The 21,715-nt window shown below is 39.6% G+C and overlaps 1 protein-coding gene across 8 annotated transcripts; it reads left to right on the forward strand.

Moving 5' to 3' along the window:
• Positions 1 to 4,132: 4,132 nt before the first annotated feature.
• znf618 (zinc finger protein 618) lies at positions 4,133 to 21,715 on the forward strand. Of its 8 annotated transcripts, none has more exons than XM_079478547.1 (13): positions 4,146 to 4,555; positions 6,761 to 6,852; positions 10,863 to 11,128; positions 11,595 to 11,672; positions 11,789 to 11,836; positions 11,923 to 12,012; positions 12,107 to 12,178; positions 12,371 to 12,460; positions 13,746 to 13,838; positions 15,280 to 15,324; positions 15,626 to 15,703; positions 16,346 to 16,468; positions 18,122 to 21,713. In XM_079478547.1, the coding sequence occupies exons 3-13, from the start codon at positions 10,888 to 10,890 to the stop codon at positions 19,651 to 19,653; spliced, it is 2,490 nt and encodes an 829-aa protein (XP_079334673.1). In that variant the 5' UTR covers positions 4,146 to 4,555; positions 6,761 to 6,852; positions 10,863 to 10,887; the 3' UTR covers positions 19,654 to 21,713. The 8 variants fall into 8 exon arrangements, with proteins under 8 accessions (XP_079334676.1, XP_079334677.1, XP_079334673.1 ...); XM_079478548.1 differs by lacking the exon at positions 4,146 to 4,555 and adding an exon at positions 4,594 to 4,668; XM_079478549.1 differs by lacking the exon at positions 4,146 to 4,555 and adding an exon at positions 4,878 to 5,010.

A 21,715-nucleotide genomic window follows, 5' to 3' on the forward strand; every position in this document is an offset into this window, starting at 1 on the left:
CTCATCATTTCAAACCTGAAAGAGAGTTTCTTTCATCTGCAGAACACAAAAGAAAATATTTTTATGAACGTTGGCCACATTGACGTCCATTGTATGAACACAAAACCACCAAGACATTTCTCAAAAAAATATCTTTTGTGTTTCAAAGAAAAAAAATCATTTTGAATACTGACTCTCTTATAAACAAGACAATTATTAGAGGTGGTTTAATGGGAATTGAACATACTGCCGTAGTTTTGGAGAAGTGTGTAATTCTATTAATATGTGGTATAAACCTTATTAAAATAATTCTAATAATTTATGGTTGATTTAGACAGTTCGATGATAAGCAGGTGATTGTTAGATGTTTGGGGGGGTCGTTTTTCCAAAAAATTATATTCTATTTTCTACTTTAAATGGGTGCTTATAGGTTTTAAACGGTGGTTTTGTCTCAAGAACATAAACGGCACTCTCTAAGAACACAGTACAGACCACATAAACACCTGATGATGATGATGATGATGATGATGATGGGCCCAATTGACTGTCATTTGTGAAGAACACAGGGTTCTCCTGGGAGACAGGACACAAAAGATCTTTGCTTTACTGATAGATCACAAAGGATCCAGGAACAAGACAAAATGTTCTGAAACCTTTCTATTCTGGACAAAAAATAGTCTTGTCAAATGAAATTCAGTTGATTTATAATAGGTCACACTATATGGGACCTTAGAGTTCATGTTGATTTGACTATAAAGTCAAGGATGAATGGAAAAACATTGTTGGAAGTTGTGTCTGTCTTATCTGGATGTTCAGGCATCACTTCTCTTCAACGGCCTCGTGTGGAAGAAGTTTAATGTTGTTTTGTTTCATGTGTAGTTTTGTTGTGTTACTCGTTTTTTTTAAGTCACGTCGCTCATTTCGAATCGAGTGCTGCATTGAAACAGGGAATAAAATGTCCTTAATATTGTACAAAGAAAACATGCTATCAAAACTCTAAATGTTTTACCAGTTTACATGAATGAAGGTTTCCCATAATGTAAAAATAAATAGTATTAATGCTTTATGCTTTAAACATAACCACAGTGTCAGAATAAATCAAACATTTGGAGGTGTCCATGTTTTCTCTTTACATTTGAGTTATTAGAAGTTAATTCATCATCATTCTAATTAAAGTGTGAAATTGACAGCTTTATGACTTTTGTTTTAATATTTGAATCTGTAATATACTGAACTTCTATATTTTTATTAGTCAATGTTTTTACGAATACGCTGAAGATGTAAATTTGTAATGAAACATTTGGAAGAAAAGTATTAAAATACTTTGGAGGGTGTTAAAATGTTTCTGGTCTGCTGGCAAAGTAAAACAAAGTATTAATATAATATTCACATAATTGTGTAATGAATGGTCAAGCCGTTTGAACAGATGCTTTCCTTCTCATTCATTAAACCTTTGTCCCTGAGTATTTCCAAATATTCTAATAACTAAAATAAAACAAGTTGCTTATGCAAAAACATTCACGGGAACACCTTTATGAATGCACAATCTTTTTATTAATTCAAGCTCTGCGCTCATTTTGAGTTATTTTACAGAAACTGAATCAAATGTCGAGTGTGCACTTTTTTAAGTGTTTACATGCTTGAGATATGCACAACTCTTTTCCTTCAATGAGATGCGTCGAGACTATCCAAACTTTATTGTTCTAGTGTATAGTGAGACATAAACCTGTGTCTGAACTGGAAAAGTCTGTTGACTGAAGCGTGACAGAACGAGCTATTCTGGACATCATTTTGTGAACAGAGATTATGAAGCTGTAAACTTCTCTTCCTCTCTGTGTATCCCGTCTGTGGGTCGGTGTGGAGGAGGCTGATGTCATCATCATCATCATCACCATCTTCATCATTCACCACAGCACTCCAGTAATCTCACAGACAAAAACAACTTCACGGAGACCTTTATCCCGGCCCTCTGGGAAGTGCCCATATTTGGAAAACATGTTTTTTGGAAAACTTTCTATATTTTGTGTGATTCAATAACACATTATACACACATTGGTGTGTAAGATTCGCCCACAGATCACAACACACGATACAATAGTATCACAATATTTTCAACAACATCTAAATAAAGAAAATAAATTCCAAAAATGATTAATAACATTATAACTTTGAATTGACAACATTCATAGTTTGCATTTAATCTTCTGCATGTAAATGAATGAAAACATTAATAATCCGTTGATAACAGTTGCATAAACAATTCCATAACAAATGTTATCTGTCGCAGCTCAGCCATATGTATGTATATGTGATTCTGCTTCACAGCTTCACAGAAAACACCTGCTTTTCTTGTCTTTGTCTGAGACATCTGATGTGTTAACATGTTCCTCTACTGTCCTCTGCTGGACTTCATGTGAACAGCAGCACATCTACAGCTACACCACGTGCTGTTTCAAGACATCTTCCAGCTCATAAACTCTGATTGAAAAATAACTTTGGACCTGAATATGAAAAATGTCACTGTCTTTACCCCAAGCATAAAGCGGTTGTTCTGGATTAAAAACAGCCTTGGCCCTTTGGATTAAACCGTCTCTATTTCTTCATGTCAGGTTAATACATTTTTGTTAAACTGAAGGTCCCGATTGATTCTTACATAAACTCTCTCACTGCGTGCAGTATGTAAGGATGTTTGTCTCCAGACACTAGACACAAACCAGTCTGTCTTTTGGCCCATTTCAAACATACAGAAGAAAAAAACATACAGTGGATTCCTGCAATTTTTGCTGCCTTAAATCTTGAAGTATGATCAAAGCTGCTTTACATTTACATTGAGTCATACAGCAGACGCTTCAAAAGAATTCAGGGAGCAATAAGCTTTACAAGTACTTACTTCTTAATGTAAAGTGGGTTTCATTTGCATTTAATACAATTTATTAATACATTGATACACTTTCATGTAAAGCGATTTTCAATGCATACAGTGAATGTTTATCATGAAAATTCCCTGCTTATCAAAGCCACGAGAATGGTATTAGTAATGTAGGAAAATGATGGATTGCCATCACTTTTAAAATATGATTTAAAATGAATGTAGTAATAGTTTGCAATGCTGTCGTTTTCAGTTATGTTCGCCATTTAACACACACACTGTTAAAATATGTGAATACATGTGTCTGTATATGTGTAACTGTAAATGAGACAAAGATGCCTATAAAGTCCCACATTACCAAAAAGTAATTAATGGAATGTAACTTCTAAATGCAATTTTTAAAAATACAAAAAAAAGATCAGTGTCAATAACCAGCGGGTAAAGGTTGAAGTTTAATGAACTGCTTCTTGCTTGTTTCTAGGCAATAATGGAGTTAATGTTTAATAGATCTGTGTGTAAAGATTTTTGCCAATACAGAACTTGATAAGTCTACCTTAAGAGACGATCGCAAATGTTAAAAAAACGATAACTTTTTATTGATTTATTTGACAGGGACATTGAATATTAATAAAACATTCCTGTAAATGTACCAGAAATAGCCAACATCTCCTGGACAAGATGTTACCAGTCATCCTAAAGAATATTGAATTAAACATTCATTATAGAAAATTACACAATACAAATCACTCCAATCAATTAAAAACAATGCAAACAAAGTATAAAATATAATAGGATAGCAGCAGATATAAGATTCTAGTGTTGAGTAGGCCTACTGAATAACCAATTCTTCAATTGAACCCTAAATAAAGCTTATGGATTTAAATCTCTTCAGCAACTAAATCACAGCATCATATATTGCGCGATACGTGGTTACGTCCAGATTAACGTGATTGTTCGAATTTTAATTTCAAGTCAAATTTCATGAATTGCATTTTTAAATGAAAAAAACACAATGACGACCGCTAGAGGCGCGCGTGAGGCGGAACACACGTGTGCAGAGAACACATGACGGAATATATAAAAGTCCTCAGATCGAAGAAAAGTCACTTGAAATTTGTCATTTTAAATCTGTGGAAAGCAAATGCACTGCTGATACACTGTTCATTCCCCCTATATTCATATATTTATATGTCCGTGCTGTTATCCCTGTTTGTACGTTGTGAGAATAAACCACAGAATGTTCCTACTGGAAAGAAAATGTTTTATTGTTTTCATTTAAAGAGCGAGTGAAACTTGTGTGTGTGTGTGTGTGTGTAGCAAATGAGTTTCCTCCGCGTGAGCGTGAACGCAAACCCGCTGTTCTGCACGGGCACGTTTTCTATTGCACGACAGGCTGCAGTTCACCGCTTTTACACATGTAACCTGCACGACGCGAAACGAGCTCCGTGCAGGCACTGAGTGAAATTAATGCATTTGCAAATTGAGCAGCTGCCCTCGCATGATGGCGGATGAACGTGTCCGTGGGGCAGATCGCGACGTTCCCAAACCCCACAGACAGTGAAGCTTCGGCGGGAGAGAAAATAAAGAGGAATTCCGTGAAATCACACCAGGAACTCCGTCTCAGGAAAAAATGCCCCGGAAAGAGCCGCTCGTTTCGTCATTTTGAGATACGGAGGGGAGGAAAATTTCTCCGCATCATTTTGGGAGGTAACAAAGTAGCTTTGCTCGCGCGCAAACGACACAATGTAACAGATTCGAGCCGCGGCGCTTTTATCTCGATCATCCGGAGCTCGTGCGTGCGCGATTACGCATCACGCCCGGTAAGATCAGACCCGAAATCTGTCCGAGGTGTGCTGAACGTGTCGTGCAGATCTGTTGAATTTCTGCGGATGTGTTTTCAGAATAAAGTTTTGCGGCGAGTTTTTGTCGCGGTGGATTTGTTGCGTTCGCTCGCCCCGCACGCGCGGTCGGATGTGACACGGACCCGAAGCTTTGGTGGGAAATTCTGAGCGGACTTGAATTCAGACGGGTCGAGTACAATCTGAAAACAAAAAGCACCAGGAGCAGCCATGTTTGCTGAATTTTCTTCTGAATTTCACTCTTGCGTGGCGATGGGAAGCGTGTTTGGACTCGACGCGCGCGCTGATTTATCACACAACTTTGTGAGTGTTTGCGAGTTTACGCGCAAATGTGATGAAACTGCGATTACAGACAGATGAGTTTATATTCGATGAAATTTGACTGTAAATGCCGTTTGAGGTTTTTGGAGAGAAATTAGCGCCCCCTGTCGGCAGATATTTCGAAAGAAATTAGAAAATTACAATTCATTTGGCTTCCAGGGATGTTTTTCCTTCAGATGGGCTTGTTTTCCGGTTTACGCGTTTGGATGCTTTTATATTCATATGTGTTGTGTGATTTTTGAATCATCTGATGAAAATGAAGGGCCATTACGAGTGTTGACACTATGACAGGCGTTTATTGATATTTCCAGCTCAACTGCAGATATTGTACTGATCAATCACAGCTGACAGCTCGGAGGAAAATAAATGCAGTTCTGGACCGAAATTCAAGTTCTTCCTAAATAAGTGTAAAGCCATCTATAGTGCTGTTGCCTCTCTTCTGTTTCTGCAGTGTGTACTGTGCACAGTATGCAAATGTTCCGCTACCCGGATGACATTTTCTTAAGTGTGCAAGCTCACTGCATGAAACTGTTCATTTCCAGTGTGAGAAATGCACGCAAAGTAAATACAGCTGCGCTTTCTGGATTATTTCAGCAGACCGCCAACTGTTCACCCAGTGAGAAATAAGTGTATTACAGAAGTCAGAATAGCTGGATTTGACATACATGAAGTGTGAAGAGGTGATGTAGTGTGCTGTGCGTTTATAGCCCATACAGTGCCTCGCATGTGCAAAATCTGCCAGTGTTTGTTATCCTGTGAGTAGTAGGATCTGCCATCACACTGATTCTTTAAAAAGGTTGAGCATGTTTTGTGATGAAATGAAAAGGATAAAAGCCCAGTGAACTCGTCTGTTTACATTCGCTCTTGTTTTAGCTCCTCTGGGCAGGCGGAGGTGCATCAGCAACGAGACGACGGCCGCCTTTGCAATTTTTCAGCTGACCTCTACATTTATCTGAATTTCAGTGGCCGAATATTTGACGACAGCTCTTTTTAATCTGATCAAGTCCAGCGAGGTCTGGAAAATCAATTCAATGCTGTGAACCAATGTATATTTATGGTTGTGTGAACGCCTGAGAGCGAGATTTATAACCGCTATAGATGCTCTGACATGAATGATCAGAAATTGCCAATTGCGTTGTACGTGATTTACTCATTGTGTTGGAAATCAGTGTTTCTCTCGTGGAATTTCACTAGCACAGCAAATTTACTGAAAAGGTTAATTGAAGCGTTTTATATGAATGTTTTCTGTATTTTGCTGTGATGACAGCAGCGCTCGAATAGAGTTCGCATGAACCTGATGATCCGCGCAATCCCAGCATGCTTTGAGAAAGAAAAGCATTTGGTGTGCTTCAGTGGAGACAAGCAAATCCGAGCTTTAGCTCCATTAGCGACTTAAATTTTTTCCGTTTTTTATATCTTCATTTCAGCATCACTGAGATTTTGTCAGAGCAGCAGCTGAAATGTGTTTTTTGCTTTGTTTGCAGTTTCACAAGTCTTTTCTGTCCAAACACAACCCCCTCACTCTGCCCCCAACTGTTACTTATCCAAATATAGAATTTTCATGGAAAATTTCAAAAGCCCCACCTTTCCCCCTTTTGTGTAATAAATTTGGGGATTTTCCATGCGAGGGGTCCGGAGCGGGTCTGTAATTTTCCACTTCATTTCAAAGTCAGCCGATTTTTCTTGGAACAGGAGGCTAATTTTTAACCGGTTTTAACCTTCTCGTCTTCAGGAGGGACTCTTGTTTGGCTGTTTTTAGACGAGGATTCTGGGAGGGAGAGATTTCAAGACAGCGGTTCAGTCCTCACAGCTCTGCACCGGCAGGTAAAACTGCTTTTAAAATCTCTCACCGTGTTATCTGAAGTGATGTAGGTGACGCACATTTTTCACCCCAAAATGAAAAGTCGGCCTTTCACGCTCACGAAGCCCCAAAAAGAAAAACGAGTATATATTTACCTGTTTTGACATTTCTATAATAACGATAGTCTTGTGTTCTTATTATGCATGTTTACTGCTTTTCGTGTGCATAACTTGGTTTATAGATTTTTGCATTTCAGATGATTCAATCGATTCAAGTTGTTTGTTTGTGTCTGCCGAGCTTAAGCTGTGTGTTTGTTCTGGCATGAGTTCGAGTAAATTGACAGAATTTTCATTTCCGTGTGCACCGATCTTTTGAAATCTTCTTAAAGTGGGCCAACCAAACTGCAACATTAGCTTTAATTAGCACAGATGTTGTGCTCTCCTTAAAACCTCTTGAAAATGGCATTATGGTCCCGGTTTTGACAACAAGCAGTGAATAGAAATACAAAGATGGAGTTTACCGTGTGATGTGGTATTGAATTGTGATTCTGGTTGTTCTTTGCAAACTCAAAGAGCCCAGAATTCATATCTTGCTACTTTGACTTCATACAAAACTGAACCAGAGTTGTGATTTTGCTTCAATCTGACAGCATTCTGATATTGAAACAAGTGACAAACTGTGATTCAATTTAGTATATAACAGAAATGGTACATTAGCACAAATGAGTTGACTGTAAGTGAGAAATAAAGTTGATCTCCTTCTTTATTTTTAAATCAAATACTAAAATCTTACAGTAAAACATTTAAAATGTCAGTACATAAGCCACATTGGAACACATGTCTTAGTTTTATATGAAGCAGCCCACATTAAAACCAACCGGGTGATCTGAGAGGCATTAACCTAACATGAAAACTCAAAACTTTTCAGTTCATTTTGTCATTGATTAAAGCTCATTTAATGTCACTTGTTTTGGTCTTTTGGAGCACAAGCTTTTTAAAACTTTCGTTGTCAACTCAACTAGAGGTCATAGGCGAAACAATTATTTTAGTTATTCTTTTTCTAGCGAAAAAAACTGATGATATAACTCAAAATAGTTCACGTCATGGTTTTAATGAGTAATCCAGTAAAGCTGAAAGTGACAAAAACAGAGGGTGAAAACATAGAGAAAATGCACGCGAGTTTCAGAAATGAAGTGTGGCAATGGACTCATGACCCTCACCAAACCTTTCATGTACATTCAGTAGGATTGTACTCATCTAATATTCCATCGGTCTTTTAGTGCCATGCCCTGCCTAAACTCTTCATTTTCTCTACAATTCTCTGAGTTCTGGCCAGTTCGAGTCATTGACCTTTAATGAACTTTAATCAATCAGATCAACCTCATATTTGGTGCATCATATCTAGACGCCTTTGCAATCCAAATGAAATAAATGCACTGCTCCAGCAAACTGCAATGTTAGTTTTATTCTTAAGAAAAGTATATAAAGACATTTTTGTTTGAGTTATTTTTCTTTAGTATGCGTGCAAAGTGACCCACATTTTGTTGTTGACCTATGAAAACAAGTACCGCTGTCCAGTTTGCATATGGAGCCGTGTTGAGATCCTCAATCGTTGGGATTGTACCATATATGACCTTGTAAATGTTGTTGACTAAAGACAAGTTTATTAAGAACCAGAATCTAAAAGGATTTAAACATATATTTAACACTCATTGAGTTACAAGCCTTCAGACTTAGGAAAAAAAGCACCTTTTGTGTTCCGTTTTCAACGTTTAAATCGTCATTGACACGCAATGGATCAAGAACGGCTTAAGTCAACAGATCTACAGGTTTCTGCTTAAAATGAAAAGAATGATGCCGTCATCTTGATCAAGTTATTTTCACCCCTGTTATTTGGCTCCAAAATTGACGTGTTGGCCTGAATTACTCAATAAATATTCATCCATGACATTTCATATTTTGTAGCTCTGTGTGGGATGTTCACCTTTCATTGTCATTGTCTCGTACTTGTTCAAACTCAACATTTTAGTGTATTTCATTTATTGATGTGATGTCAGAAAAGCCATAATATTTGTCAGCGTTATATCAGATATGTCTCGAATAATAAGTCTTTTCAACCGATGATGTGTGTTTCAGTGGGAATTTGACCTTTCATACTATTAACACGCTCGGTTTCTCACAATCTAAAATAAGTTTAGTGTTGGCCTTGGGATGATCTATGTCAGGCATGTGACCAAGTTATTTTGTAATCAAGTCATTTGTTTGCTTTTTTCATGGATACGTTGAATTAAAAACGTTGCTTAATGACATGTGCGTTTTTCATTTCATACAGAATTTAAATTGATGCATTTTGTCCGACGCTTTTATTCAAAGTGACCTGAAGTGCATTACAAGCATTTTACTAATGTATGCGTATCAAACCCAACTGCATATTTGAGTGTAGTTCGTCAGCCAGACTTCACACAATGTACGTGAAAGCACACGCTGTCCACAGTTTGCGGGATCGGATTGAATTTTCGTATACGTCAGTATGGATTTACCTTTGTGTTTTAGAATAACTAGAATTCTCGATTTCAGAGGTATTCAATATTTTTGTGCGAGTAGATGTATTCATGTTTAAAGAGAAACCTCGCTGTGGTTTTTTTCCGGGTTGAAACGGGTTCAGTCTCTTCATCTCCAGCTCGCTGTGCAATTTTGATTTCCATCAGAAAATGTAATCTGGACTGTTTAAGGGCTCAGTGCTGGCCTGAATTTCTAATTTTAGTCCATTCTTTCAGGATTTATTTTTTGTGTAATTCAAGTATGCTTTTCAATATCTCCCAGTTATTAAATTTTAATTCAGGCGTCATTAGCATATAAATTGAAAAGGCTTTATTGAGTTGCCCACTCGTTCAGATGAAATTTAAGAGGTGATATTTCTGTTTTTACTGCTTTCACCTAAATGTGAAAAAGAAAAAAAGTCACTAGTAAGAGAGTGGTTCTTCACAAGTAAAACAGCGTTTGTTGTTCGCAGGAGACTGTGCCTGTCAGCCTAATCTTTTCCAGTCATCTCCTGAAATAGCCCAATAGTGATAAATTCTCATTAGATGACAGCGTTGAAACGAATGCGTGTGTTCTCGCTCTTGTTCCCTTCCTGGACTTCTGATGCTTTTCTAAATGCATGTGTGTAGATTTGAGCTGTGCCGTAAGAAAGCCTCCTGATGGACGTAATGAAGATGTAGTGACCTCATCCAAATACAGGCCGATGTTTAAGAATGCTGCTGATATCAGGTCACCGTATTGAACATTTTGCATATATTTGTAGAGTTTCTTTCTTCGACGGAACACAAAAGAAGATATTTTGAAAAACGTTGATTATCAAATGGCACCGGACCCCGTTGACTTCTATTATATGAACACAAAACCACCGAGAACTTTCTCAAAATATCTTCTTTTGTGTCATACAGGATTTCAACAACACTGAATACATGACGACAGAATATTTTTGGTGATCTATCCCTTTAAGGCAGTAAAATCGGCCATACAGTCATAATGTGTTGAAAAATACAACTGCTGTATAATACAATAACAGTGTTTTGTTGAAAAAAACCCATAATAACTGATTTAGTTAACGTACGTTTTGCATCTTCGAGTATTACTGTACGGTAGACGTTTCCATACACAATCTATACGTAACATAAAAATCTCATCTGTTCTCGTGTTATATAAGCGTCTCTCACAGACGAATCTCGGAAACTTCTACATTACAGTATTCAAAGTAAAATCGCATTAGGTTGTTGTATAGAGTTTCCGGTTTTGTTTTGATTGTTCCAGTTCTTGTAACATTGTTCTTATTGTTCTTTAATGGTTTGCAAGACACGAATTGCCCTAAATTGGTTGCAGGAGCTTTGGAGCAGTGGCCTACATTCAGAGAAGCCAGATCGCACCACATGCAGGGTTTACAAAATGTGTGCTTTCTCCCCCTCAAAGGCTGACAGCACCAGTATTACTAACTTTCCTGAAATTGACCTGTTTTGTGTTTTTGTGTCTTGCAGTTGATTTTGCTCTTGCCGAGCAGTCATGAGCTGTCAGGAGGTTCCCAACCCGAGTCAGGAGCCGAAGGATTCGGCCGTGGCGCCCACTGAGGCGGGAGCCACACAAGCTGTGCCCACGACCTCCCCAAAACCTCAGACCGTAACAGTGAAGACTGAGGTGGTGTCTCCTGGCGTGTCCGTGGCCAGTAATGGCAAAGCCACTGATGGAAACCTGCCTGCTGAAATCTGTGTGGTCTTAGGAAGCTCGCGCAACTCACAAACTCAAGGTACGACTATCTCCCATCAACAGGCGATTCCAACTGTGTTCATGTAGAGCTTTTCAAAAACCTCATTGTTTCTAACCATTCCTCTGTGGACTTGTGTTAACATTAACAAAAAGGTCCCGTGTCAACCCTGTTAATGTATGGTTTAAATGAAACCAATTATGTTAAAAACATTGTCAGTAATGACGGAAGTGAGCTGTGACAACTTAAAGTCTCTTCAGTACAAATATATTTGTTTTATTTAGCGAACATGTCCACACTGTTACCGTGTCTTGTACTGTTGTATATATGTTTATGAAAAATCTTTACTGGACCTCATTGTCACATTTAAAATATAAAATTGTCAAGCCTGTTACCTTTGTAAAATACCTTACCTTTCTGCGACTGTTTCATAGCGTGAGGAAAGAATATATGTGCTGTACGTCTATTCCTGATGTCAGCCGGTCTAACTCTGTTGTTCCGCTTGTAGGTTCTTACATTTGTGGAGTCTGTGGAAAGAAGTACAAATACTACAACTGTTTTCAGACGCATGTACGAGCTCACTCAGGTGCCTGTTCTTTATTCGCTGTAAACCAATCACTGTGTTAGACTCACTACCGTTAGATGCTGTTTATATCACAACACGATGTTCATGTACATGTGGTTTTGTTTCTTGCTGTTTAGAGACGGAGGGGACGGCGTCAGGCGAAGGAGTGCCCATAGGAATCAATAGTGAGCAGATCTTCTAAATAAAAGGACATTCGACTAGAGATCTTAGAAGGTCGAATACGGTGATGAGTATCTGTTTTGTTATCCAGGTTCTTTTCGCTATACATGTGATGTATGTGGGAAGAAATACAAGTACTACAGCTGTTTTCAAGAGCACAGAGACCTCCACGCTGTTGATGGTGAGTGATTTGGAGCTCTAGATGTTCTTCGGCGTGAGAAGACAAACCGTCTCTGTCTCCTTACTTTGTGTCGTCCTTCTGTTATCTTGACCAGATCCGTACGATCATGTCATCCCCGTGGAAGATCTTAAAGAGGAGCCGGAAACTTTCCAGAAAATGGGACCAAGTAAGAAAGTTCCTGCTGGTTCTTCTGGTGATGAAATAAGATGCTGTAGTTCTGTTATGTGGGATGATGGTTGTGAAATCACAGTCGAGATGTGTTACTAACAGACTATCTTCAAGAAGATAAATGAGTATCAGTGTTTGTTAGTCAGCTGTGATGTTTTGGTCTAATATCTGTGTATCTTGTGCTCTATAGAAACGGGAAGTTATACGTGCGAGTATTGTGGAAAACAGTACAAATACTTCAACCCGTATCAGGAACACGTGGCTCTTCACGCTCCTATGAGTGAGTCCTGCCATCATTTACTGACCCTTTGTGTTGACTCGAGAGATTCTTCCAGATTTTTACATTCACACATGAATGCTCAATTCTTGATAGCGTGTTATAAGCTGATTCTCCCAGTAATGTGTCTGCAGTATAACATACACTCTCACATTGATATTTTCAGTTCTGTAACCTGCAGACGTGTTCACTTTTGTTATCTTTGTCCTTCGGATCTCCTCTGGTTTATCTCTTTAGTCCTGGGTATGCACAAGACTTTGACATTGAAAGCTATTTAAAGTGTGCTGGAAATACAGAAATGGGTCAGAGACTGTAGCGATGCTAACAGAATTACATTTCAATTTGCACCGAAATGACAGATAATTCCTAATGAGCTCTTGAAATCTGTAACATTTTTCATTCCAGTGCGAGTAGTTGTGGTGTTGGGAGATTGTAAAGCGTGATTGGTTAATTACTGATTATGTGTTTATGTTGGTAATGACATGTCAAACATATAAGCGATTCATTTTTGTTCTCTGCTGTTGGATAAGACGACTATTTGAGCTCTATTTGTGCACAGGGAGACGATTACATTTTTCAAAACTGTTTTCTTTGCAAAGCATTTTGCCAAATGTAAAATTAATACGAACCTGTTTTCCACTCATAAAGTCTATGGCAGCTTGTAGAAGCGCTTTTGCAAAATACTCATTCAATTTGGCACACAGATGGAGGCCAGATGGAACCGTTATCATAGTCAATGTTGAGTGTCTATCGTAAACCTACTAGCGCCACCAACAGTTCAAACTTTCACTTATGTTTAACTTTTTAGAAATTCAATTGATTTAAATGGTTGCGGTTCACGCGAACGATGCCAATGAAGTAAATTAAGCGGCGCGGACTCCTGTGCAAGTAGAACAACTTTGTTGTACAACAAAAATAACAGACGTTTCGGAGCGAGGACGTGATTGTTGGCGTTTGGTGTTAACACAGCATTAGAAATCACAATCATGACCTACAGGTCCAAAAATGAGAGAAATTCGCCATTTTGGGCATCAACCTTTTAGAATTTGGATGTAAAATCCTGCAAAATACTGCATGATCTGCAAAGTTTGAGTTTGACACCCTTTGGCGCAAGTACTTTAATTTCCTGTATTATATTATGTCTCCTTGGCTTACAAACGAACACACAACTTCGCTGAATGAAAGTAAATTTCCTCCCTTCTCTCTAATTATGTTAGTAGCAGTGTAAGATGTTTTTGTCAGAATAAATGGCTACTATTAAAACCTGAAATCATTTTCTGCTTTGCAGAGGGAACTTTCGGCCTTAAACTGGAAGGGAAGTTACCCGGACAGTCCGGCCAGTCTAGTCGTGCAGACATCAACAATTCTCAGAACTCTAGTGGTAAGTGACATTGATTTGGGATTTTGCAACGTGAAACTTTTAACTTTGGCATATTTGAACTGAAAGAATGAAAGGTTTGTAGAAGCTGCCTGTAGCAAGAGATAGTATAGTTTACTTAATCAAACAAAGTAAAAGCTTAAATACTCTTTGAAAAAACTCAAACTAAATGAAAACGAGCAATGTTGACTAAGTAGTAGTAGAAGTAAATCATTTTTTAAGAATGATTGATTGTTAATAAATAATAACTAAGCTGGAACTGAAACAAAAAGAATATATCAAATATATTGTGTAGGCCTATATATAAAATAAAACTAAACTTGCTGGCCAACAATGAAATGTTTTTAATCGTGCTAATCACATGACGTTTCTGTGATTAATCGTAATTGTAAAATTCAATAATCAAATGAAAAGCAGTGTTGCACTCTTTAAAAGACCTGCTACAGTATAAGAACAAAAGTGCAGCAAACACTTTAAACAAATAATGTGCTTTTTTACAACAGTATATCCATTGCATAGTAACATTAACAATTTGAACAAAAAATATTTCAACTTAAACATTCATGTAATCAAATTAAATATAAAACCAAAGCTATCTGCCACTGCCAGGGCATTAACGTTCTGTCTAGTTTGTCGCATGTTTAAACATGTTGTTTGCATTCGCCTCACACGGCGTACAATACACACAACACAATTCGTTATTGTAGCCGTTTCGTACCCTAGCCGGGGAAACGTTTGTATTCTGAAGGCTATCGATTTCCTTCCGCTTTATCATTAATGGCATTAAATAAGCCTCTTACACCCGCGCATATTACCTCTTTGTGGTGCGAGGGCACTGATAGATGAGCGCATGGCTGAAGGAGGGGAGACCAAATGGAGTAGTTTGTTCTGAACTCCGCCATTATGATGAGATGTAAAACAAAATGTCCATGTAAGTCAAGAGTTCGGTACCTTTCCATTCAGTTCTGGTGTTCCTGGTTCATCAGCTCTTAGGCCAACACCAATGCTCATTGGTTGAGACGCGTGGTGACATCATTCCCCAGCCAGTAGCGATCAACATCAGAACCAGTGAGCATCGGATCTTCGAAATAAAATAATACATAAAAAAACTCGATAAAATAATTGTCGGTGTTAATGGATAAATGCGTTAATGCAATAATAACGTGTTAACTTATAAAAAACAAATGCAAGAGAGAAAAATACAAATGTATAATCTAACTCAGGAGTGGACAAAATATGAATTTAAAAGGCAATTCTGTTGGGTAGTACAGACGAACGTACGTGAAATTCTGTTATTTACACTTCACAAAACGCTTGGTAACTTCCAGTCCAGCGTTGGGTCAGAAAGGGCTTGAATATAACCCATTCTTTTTTGAACTGTTCATAAACACTTTGAAATGAGTTTTGTTGCACATGATTGAAAACCGTATTGTTTGTCTTTCAGATACTCCAACCAGCCGGGTGTACAGTTCACTATCAAGCCCTCAGAGTATGTGCTTTTGGAAATCCAGCGGTTTTCTCTTTTCATTTGATATCATTCTTCATTTCATGTTGATTTGACTCACGCCACACCTCACTCATTGCCCATCTGTGTGCCATTGCATGACGTTCCATCATTTCAGATTGATAATCTTAAAGTTAAAAAGCGTTTGCCTGTGGCTGAGCTGAATCTGTGAGCAGTACAGTATGTGTACTGAAAGCGCTGTAATGTGGAGGGCTCGCTAGCTCGCCGCATTCTGCTTTGAGAACATTGCTGTGTTCTGAGAGAGAAACTGGACCTTTTGTTCCAGAAACCTACACGTGCGGAGCCTGTGGAATTCAGTTCCAGTTCTACAACAACCTTCTGGAGCACATGCAGTCCCACGCTGGTGAGTGAGCCCCGAAACCCCCAAAAACCTTCAAGCTTTTGCAAATCCGGCCCCGCTAGTCTTTGTTTTGTTTACATCGTATTTTTGCATCGGCACGTGGCTTAGCGTTTCACGCACAGATGGGCGAGATGTGAGCGCCGTGTATCAACTTTCTTTTTTCCATCTTGTGCTCTTCTGATCAGTAAATGATTTTCACATCTTTACTCACTGTTTATTCATAGGCCTGCCTGTCATCTGCACCTGACCAATGTTTTAGAAAGTGCTGCAGAATTGAATTGCCCGGCATGTCGTCCGGTCCGGTTCTTCCTGTCACACGCGGGGGGAATCTTCAAATTGTGTTCTTCAGGACTAATAAAAAAATGATAGAAGTCAATGTAATGTTTTCTTTTTAGTTTTGTTGCTCTCTCTAAAAATTGTATCATTTTATTTGAAGCAACTGGGAAACTGGGTTTTTACCGATTGTACAACGTTTCACTTTCAACGGAAACCATGTGCAGATTTCATGAAGGTCTTCTGATCCATACATCTCATTTGTCATATTCCTCATGTGTCTGTGCATTTGTTTTCTCCTCTTTTTCTAAAGCAATTGTCCATTGACCGTAGATCATAGGTGATTTACTTCATTTCTGTTTTTTCTTGTAGCTGATAATGAGAACCATGTCAAAGAAGATTCTCCTAAACCCTGCCAGACATCCACAGTCACACAAGAGCAGATGTGGAAATCTCCTCCGCCGGCACAGCCCAGAAACCACGTCCCCTCATTCCGTGAGTCAACCGGACGTCTCCGGCTAAAAGTGTTGATTTTGATGATTCTTTTTCTGGAGAAAGAAAAACGTGAAAGTAACGCTAGAAAGTTTGAGTCAAATAACGGGGTGAAAAATGACAGCATGGTTATTTTACTTTTACACAGCGGTTTGGAGATCTGCAAGTAGAATCTGTTCAAAAGGTTCGTTCGTTCCCAAGTTTGCCTGCCTGTAACCTGCGTGCGTGTAAGAAGTATATCTTAATATCCTTTTAGATTCTGGGTTTTAATAACCTTGTCTCTTGCTTTCTACACGTATAAGGCCCTGAATTGTACAATTCGAGAGATATGAGGAATATACAAATTGTAGAATTTTCAATAGTTGAAACCAAATGTGGGTCACTGCTGATACTTATTGTACTTAAGGAAGAATGTCTGAAGAATAAATAATGTTGAAACGTGCCTTCATTTATTCACATAAAAGCAATATTGGTAATATTTTGGTTTTAAAATTGTATTAGGAATATGAAAAACATTGATATTTAACTGGAGCAGTACATTTATTTCACTTTCGGGCTTTCAGAAATATACACCTACAAAGCACTGAAAGGCATCATTTATCATTTCAATGTCATCGACGTCTTCAAAGTGAATCTGTCTAGCAGTGATGCTTAAAGGCACAGAAATAAGACACAGAAGGTGTCTGGCACCGATCATCACGTCCTGACCACTTGGACAATGGAGATAAATGAAGATGTGAAAATAAGGCTCAAAATCTAGCTTTGAGATAACACGCATCAAAGTTTGATTTCAAGCATTCATTTCAATATGATTGCAATCTTTGACATGGTCTTATTTAATATTAAAGATATCAAGCTTATACTTCATAGAATCATTATGTAGGATAATTGTATGTAGAAAACGGTCAATCTTTTCACATATTGTGTCTTACAATCTCAGGTTATGTCACTGAAAATATATATATATATATATATATATATATATGAAGAGTTTGTTTCCAAAATGAGATAACTTCATACATTTTCAAAAATCATGTTTTTATTGTGTTAGTTAACCCTATTTTTTATATAAATTAGTTATTATGGCTTGAATAAAAACAAAACAACTGCAGTTTGATTGATAGTAATTGTAATGCACAATAAAAATCATCATTAAAAAAAACTCTTCATATATCATATATAAGGTATCTTCAAGATGTAAAATATATATGAGTTCTTGAGTTACAGACGGGCAAACTTCGCTTTTTCTCATTTTTCTTTGGCCCCAAATGCTAGGTGAAGTTGTCATTTTAACCGTACTGTTAAAAAAGTTTTACTCCGTAAGTATTCATTCATGGCATGGAATATTTAGCATTTCATTATTCTATGTTTGTCTTTCTTCCGAAAAAAATATGAACAAAATTAAAAATGTTAGCCAAAGAAGTTTCAAGTTTACTTATGGCGTATTATTTACCGGAGCCCAGTGAAGTTATCTGTATTTGTTAAAATTCTATATGTGTTATAACATATGACCTAAATAGTTATCAGGTGCAACATGTGATGTGACAACTGACCCTTGACCCAAACATTACCACAACCAGCCTTACAAAATGTTTTGTATATTTTCAGTGTTTTCACTCAAACTGTTGATTCATGACTCTTCATGTCTTTTTGCAGAAAACAGATTAATCCCAGAAAAAGAGAGGCAACAGGTGGCAGAGCGCTTGCTTCGAGTCATGTGCGTGGACCTCGGACTGCTTGGCGTTCTCAGCAGTAAAGACTTCCTCAAACTGGCTCAGACCCTGGTGGACACCGGATCGCGCAACGGCGCCTACTCCATCCGTGAAGCCCTGGGAGACATGAGCTCACTTGCTCTTAAACAGCTTCCCCGTATGTACAATCAGGTCAAAGTGAAAGTCACCTGTGCCCTGGGCTCCAACTCTTCGCTGGGCATCGCCGTAACCTGTCATTCGCAGACCGTAGGACCTGACTGCTGCTATCTGCTAACGGCGTATCAAGTGGAGGGCGTACGACTGCGGCGCTACGTGCTGGGACTGAAGGAGGCATCTCTGAGGGAGGGTCCCGAGCAGATACACCACTGGGTCCAGAACGTTCTGTCCGAGTTCGTCATGTCGGAAATTCGCACGGTTTATGTGACAGAGCCACGCCTATCTTCGCTAGCCTTCTGCAGTCGCAGCGGAGTGAGCCTCCGTTGCACGGGTTGCTCTCTGACGGCCACAGTTCAAGCCGTCCTCGGCCGTCGAAGCCTACAGGCGCGAGGGCTCCACGAACTAGGTGAGCTGCTGGCCACGTGCCGCGACATTGCCGCAACGACCAGCTTTAGTGGCGAGGGGAAACCCGCGGAGGAAGCGTCCGCTCCACCCTGTTGGGATCCGGTCGCAGAGGCCCTGCTCAAGGTACACGAGAACTTCGAGGCCACCTGCGAAGCGTATGGCCGGTCCAAGAGCACGGTGCTTCTCCTGCAAGGCCTCAACAAGCACCTCCTCGGCACACTCGCGTGTCTGCTCGCGCCGCTAAGACAGGCGGCCCTGGAGCTCAGTGCGGAACGCTGCCCCACACTGCAGCTTGTACTTCCCGTCTACCTCCGTCTCGAAAAACTTTTCACCTCCAAAGCCGGCGAGGCCGGAACCGGCAGCAAGCTGTGTCACTACTTCCTCGAGGCCCTGAAGGAGAACTTCAAAGTGGAGCGTGTCCATCAAGTGGCCATGATTCTGGACCCTCAACTGAAGCTTCGGCCGGTCCCGGCGTATCAGCACGAGGACATCATCTCGCGGGTGTGCGACATGGCCGCCAATATGAGGGAAGCGGGAGGAAGCGGATCCGGAGGAGCGGCTGTGGACGAGCGGGACTCCGACGGACCTTCGGCGCCAAAGCGAGGCCGCGTTGACTACGGGTTGGAGAGGCCGTCGTGCAGCCCGGAAGAGCCTCAGGTACGAAAAGAGCTGTTCCAGTACCTCGGCGAACCACTGTTCAATGGCACGGGTGACCTGCTGCAGTACTGGAGTTCGGTCATGGACCGGTACCCGAGGCTGTCGAAGCTGGCGCTGTGGCTGCTGGCCGTACCGGCTGTGGCAGTGCACGGAGAATGCGTGAACATCTGCGAGCAGACCTTAGCCATGAAGAGGAAGCAGCAGGTCACCGAGGAGGACATGAACAAACTGGTCTTCCTCAAGAGTAACTTTGCTTGAGGCGGCTCAGGGATTTCAGTTATTGGCACCATAGACTGTTTGAAATGAAATCCGGTTCCGGTTTATATCGGGCGGTCACTTCATCCCTTCCAAAAATCCTACCGATGGTTCACACGATAGACGTTCTCAAAGAAAGACACGGTGACAATTGATCAACAAATGCCTAACTTGGCATGGCAACACGATGAAAAATCGCTCTGCTCCCACAGATGCAGACCTGTGGTGTAAACATGTCCACGTAAATGAACGAAAATCAATAGTTTGTTGTTCGTCCATCCGTCATGTCTTTTTGCAGAACACATCTGAATTGCAGTCAGTGAATTGTTCATCGATGAGAACTTCATTTAGCCAAGGTAAAAACGGGGTACTTCGGTTTTCCTTTGCAATTCCGCCTTTACGAAAATCACAAAAACAGTGCTTGTTGTGACAGCTGGAATACCTCTCGTCAGTGGTTAAGCAGCGGGCAGACTGTAGGTGAGCCCCTCGCACCCTGATCCACTGATCTCAGTTAACCGCTTTCATTGTGGTAAACCTTCAGAAGAACTCTGCTTTCCAATAATTTATTATATGTTTCTTTTGTCTTCACAATACCGTTGCAATAACGTGTTGCGTAGCACAGGTTACACCCTCAAGAAAAATGCCTTGCACCTTTGTAGCAGCCCGTGTTTTCCATTACATGTGTTCCTTCTGCAATACCTATCAGCCACTGGTTATGTGTTTTCATCCTCATTCATATTGGCTGGGAGAGTATATTGATTTCTGAAAAGGGATCTCGTTTTTCTCTTTCTGAAAAAGTGGCAATAGGGCTCTGAAGTGTTGAAGTGGTCTCTCACTGTACAAACTTCGGTGAACAGATGCAGTTAACTGCAGTTGAACGTGTTTCCTGACGTTAAGAGTCTACTAATTCGTTATTTATGCACTGGATTTCTCTTATCAGTATTTTCCTCATTTATCAGCAGCGGTTTGTTCGATTAGAGTTTAGGTACCAAAGTATCTTGTGAATAATCGCCAGATTTGTAAAGTTATTACACGCTATTCCCGCTTCGGCCACGTGTGTTCCCTCCGCCTTTAAACAACGTTTGACATCAGAAGCGTTCGTTTCTTTCGGTGAACGGACAGTTCTAACCGTCTCCTCCGTGATCGAAGAAGTGATCTTCAAGAGTATTTTCCAGTAGTTTTTCCAAGGAAAGATGTGATTAGTATTATATAGTTTGTCTTGTAATGCCTTGAACATCTTTGTGTGATTATACCGATATGCATGCAGACAACATAAGAGTTTATATCTTTATTGAAGCGAGATGCTGACAGGAATCTATGGACGAAACTGCTGATGAACTCGACGCAGAAGCTGTCGAGAGGAAGCATGCGGTCGGATGTGCTTTCTCACATCCGATTAAATGATGACGATGATCCCGGTTAGCATGTGCAGAAATGTTCATACTGTATGTAAAAAACAGCTTTGATAAATCAGGCTCAGAGACGGCTGCTGTTGAATATTGTTGTATTTCTTTCAAACCACAGGAGGGCAGAAGTATCTCAGAAATCTCTAAACATCTTACCTCTGTTTTCTATTCAGGCATTTCAGATATTTTGATAAACTCAGTCTATGAATATGACAGACTTCACGAAGGCTTTGACTTTATTTTATTTTCCTGGACGAACACGCGTTTGTCTCCGGAGAGGCGTAACGCAGAACGCAAAATGCAGCAGTTTGTGTCAACAAGTACTAATCTGAACGTATAAAACACTGTTTCAATCGCAATTATTTATGGATACAACACGGTTGTTAATATTCCTCTTTCTGTTCGGTTGAGATGGGTTTTATTTCTTCCTGTGTCCGTCTTGTCTGTGTTTGTCTTTGACAGGCGTTTTTCTGATTTTGTGTATTGAGTTGTTTCAGCTGTAGGTCTAATTTATACTTTTTTAACGACACTATTTTTATAAACATGATTGATGATAGAGTTTTCTCTGCTTATCAACTGTCAGTAGGACACTGCGCTCTTCTGAGAATCTATTTACTCCTGTAGTATGTGCTGTGAGAATAAAGATCTTCAAACATGAC

This window comes from Barbatula barbatula (genome assembly GCF_947034865.1).
Source record: "Barbatula barbatula genome assembly, chromosome: 2".
NCBI classification, from domain to species: domain Eukaryota; kingdom Metazoa; phylum Chordata; class Actinopteri; order Cypriniformes; family Nemacheilidae; genus Barbatula; species Barbatula barbatula.

Excerpts from the sequence above, each read along its gene's own strand:
- znf618 (XM_079478550.1), top strand. The coding sequence starts at position 10,888 with ATGAGCTGTCAGGAGGTTCCCAACCCGAGTCAGGAGCCGAAGGATTCG. Across the intron at positions 11,673-11,788 it reads GCATGTACGAGCTCACTCAG|AGACGGAGGGGACGGCGTCA; the intron begins GTGCCTGTTCTT and ends CTTGCTGTTTAG. Across the intron at positions 15,704-16,345 it reads GCACATGCAGTCCCACGCTG|CTGATAATGAGAACCATGTC; the intron begins GTGAGTGAGCCC and ends TTTTTCTTGTAG.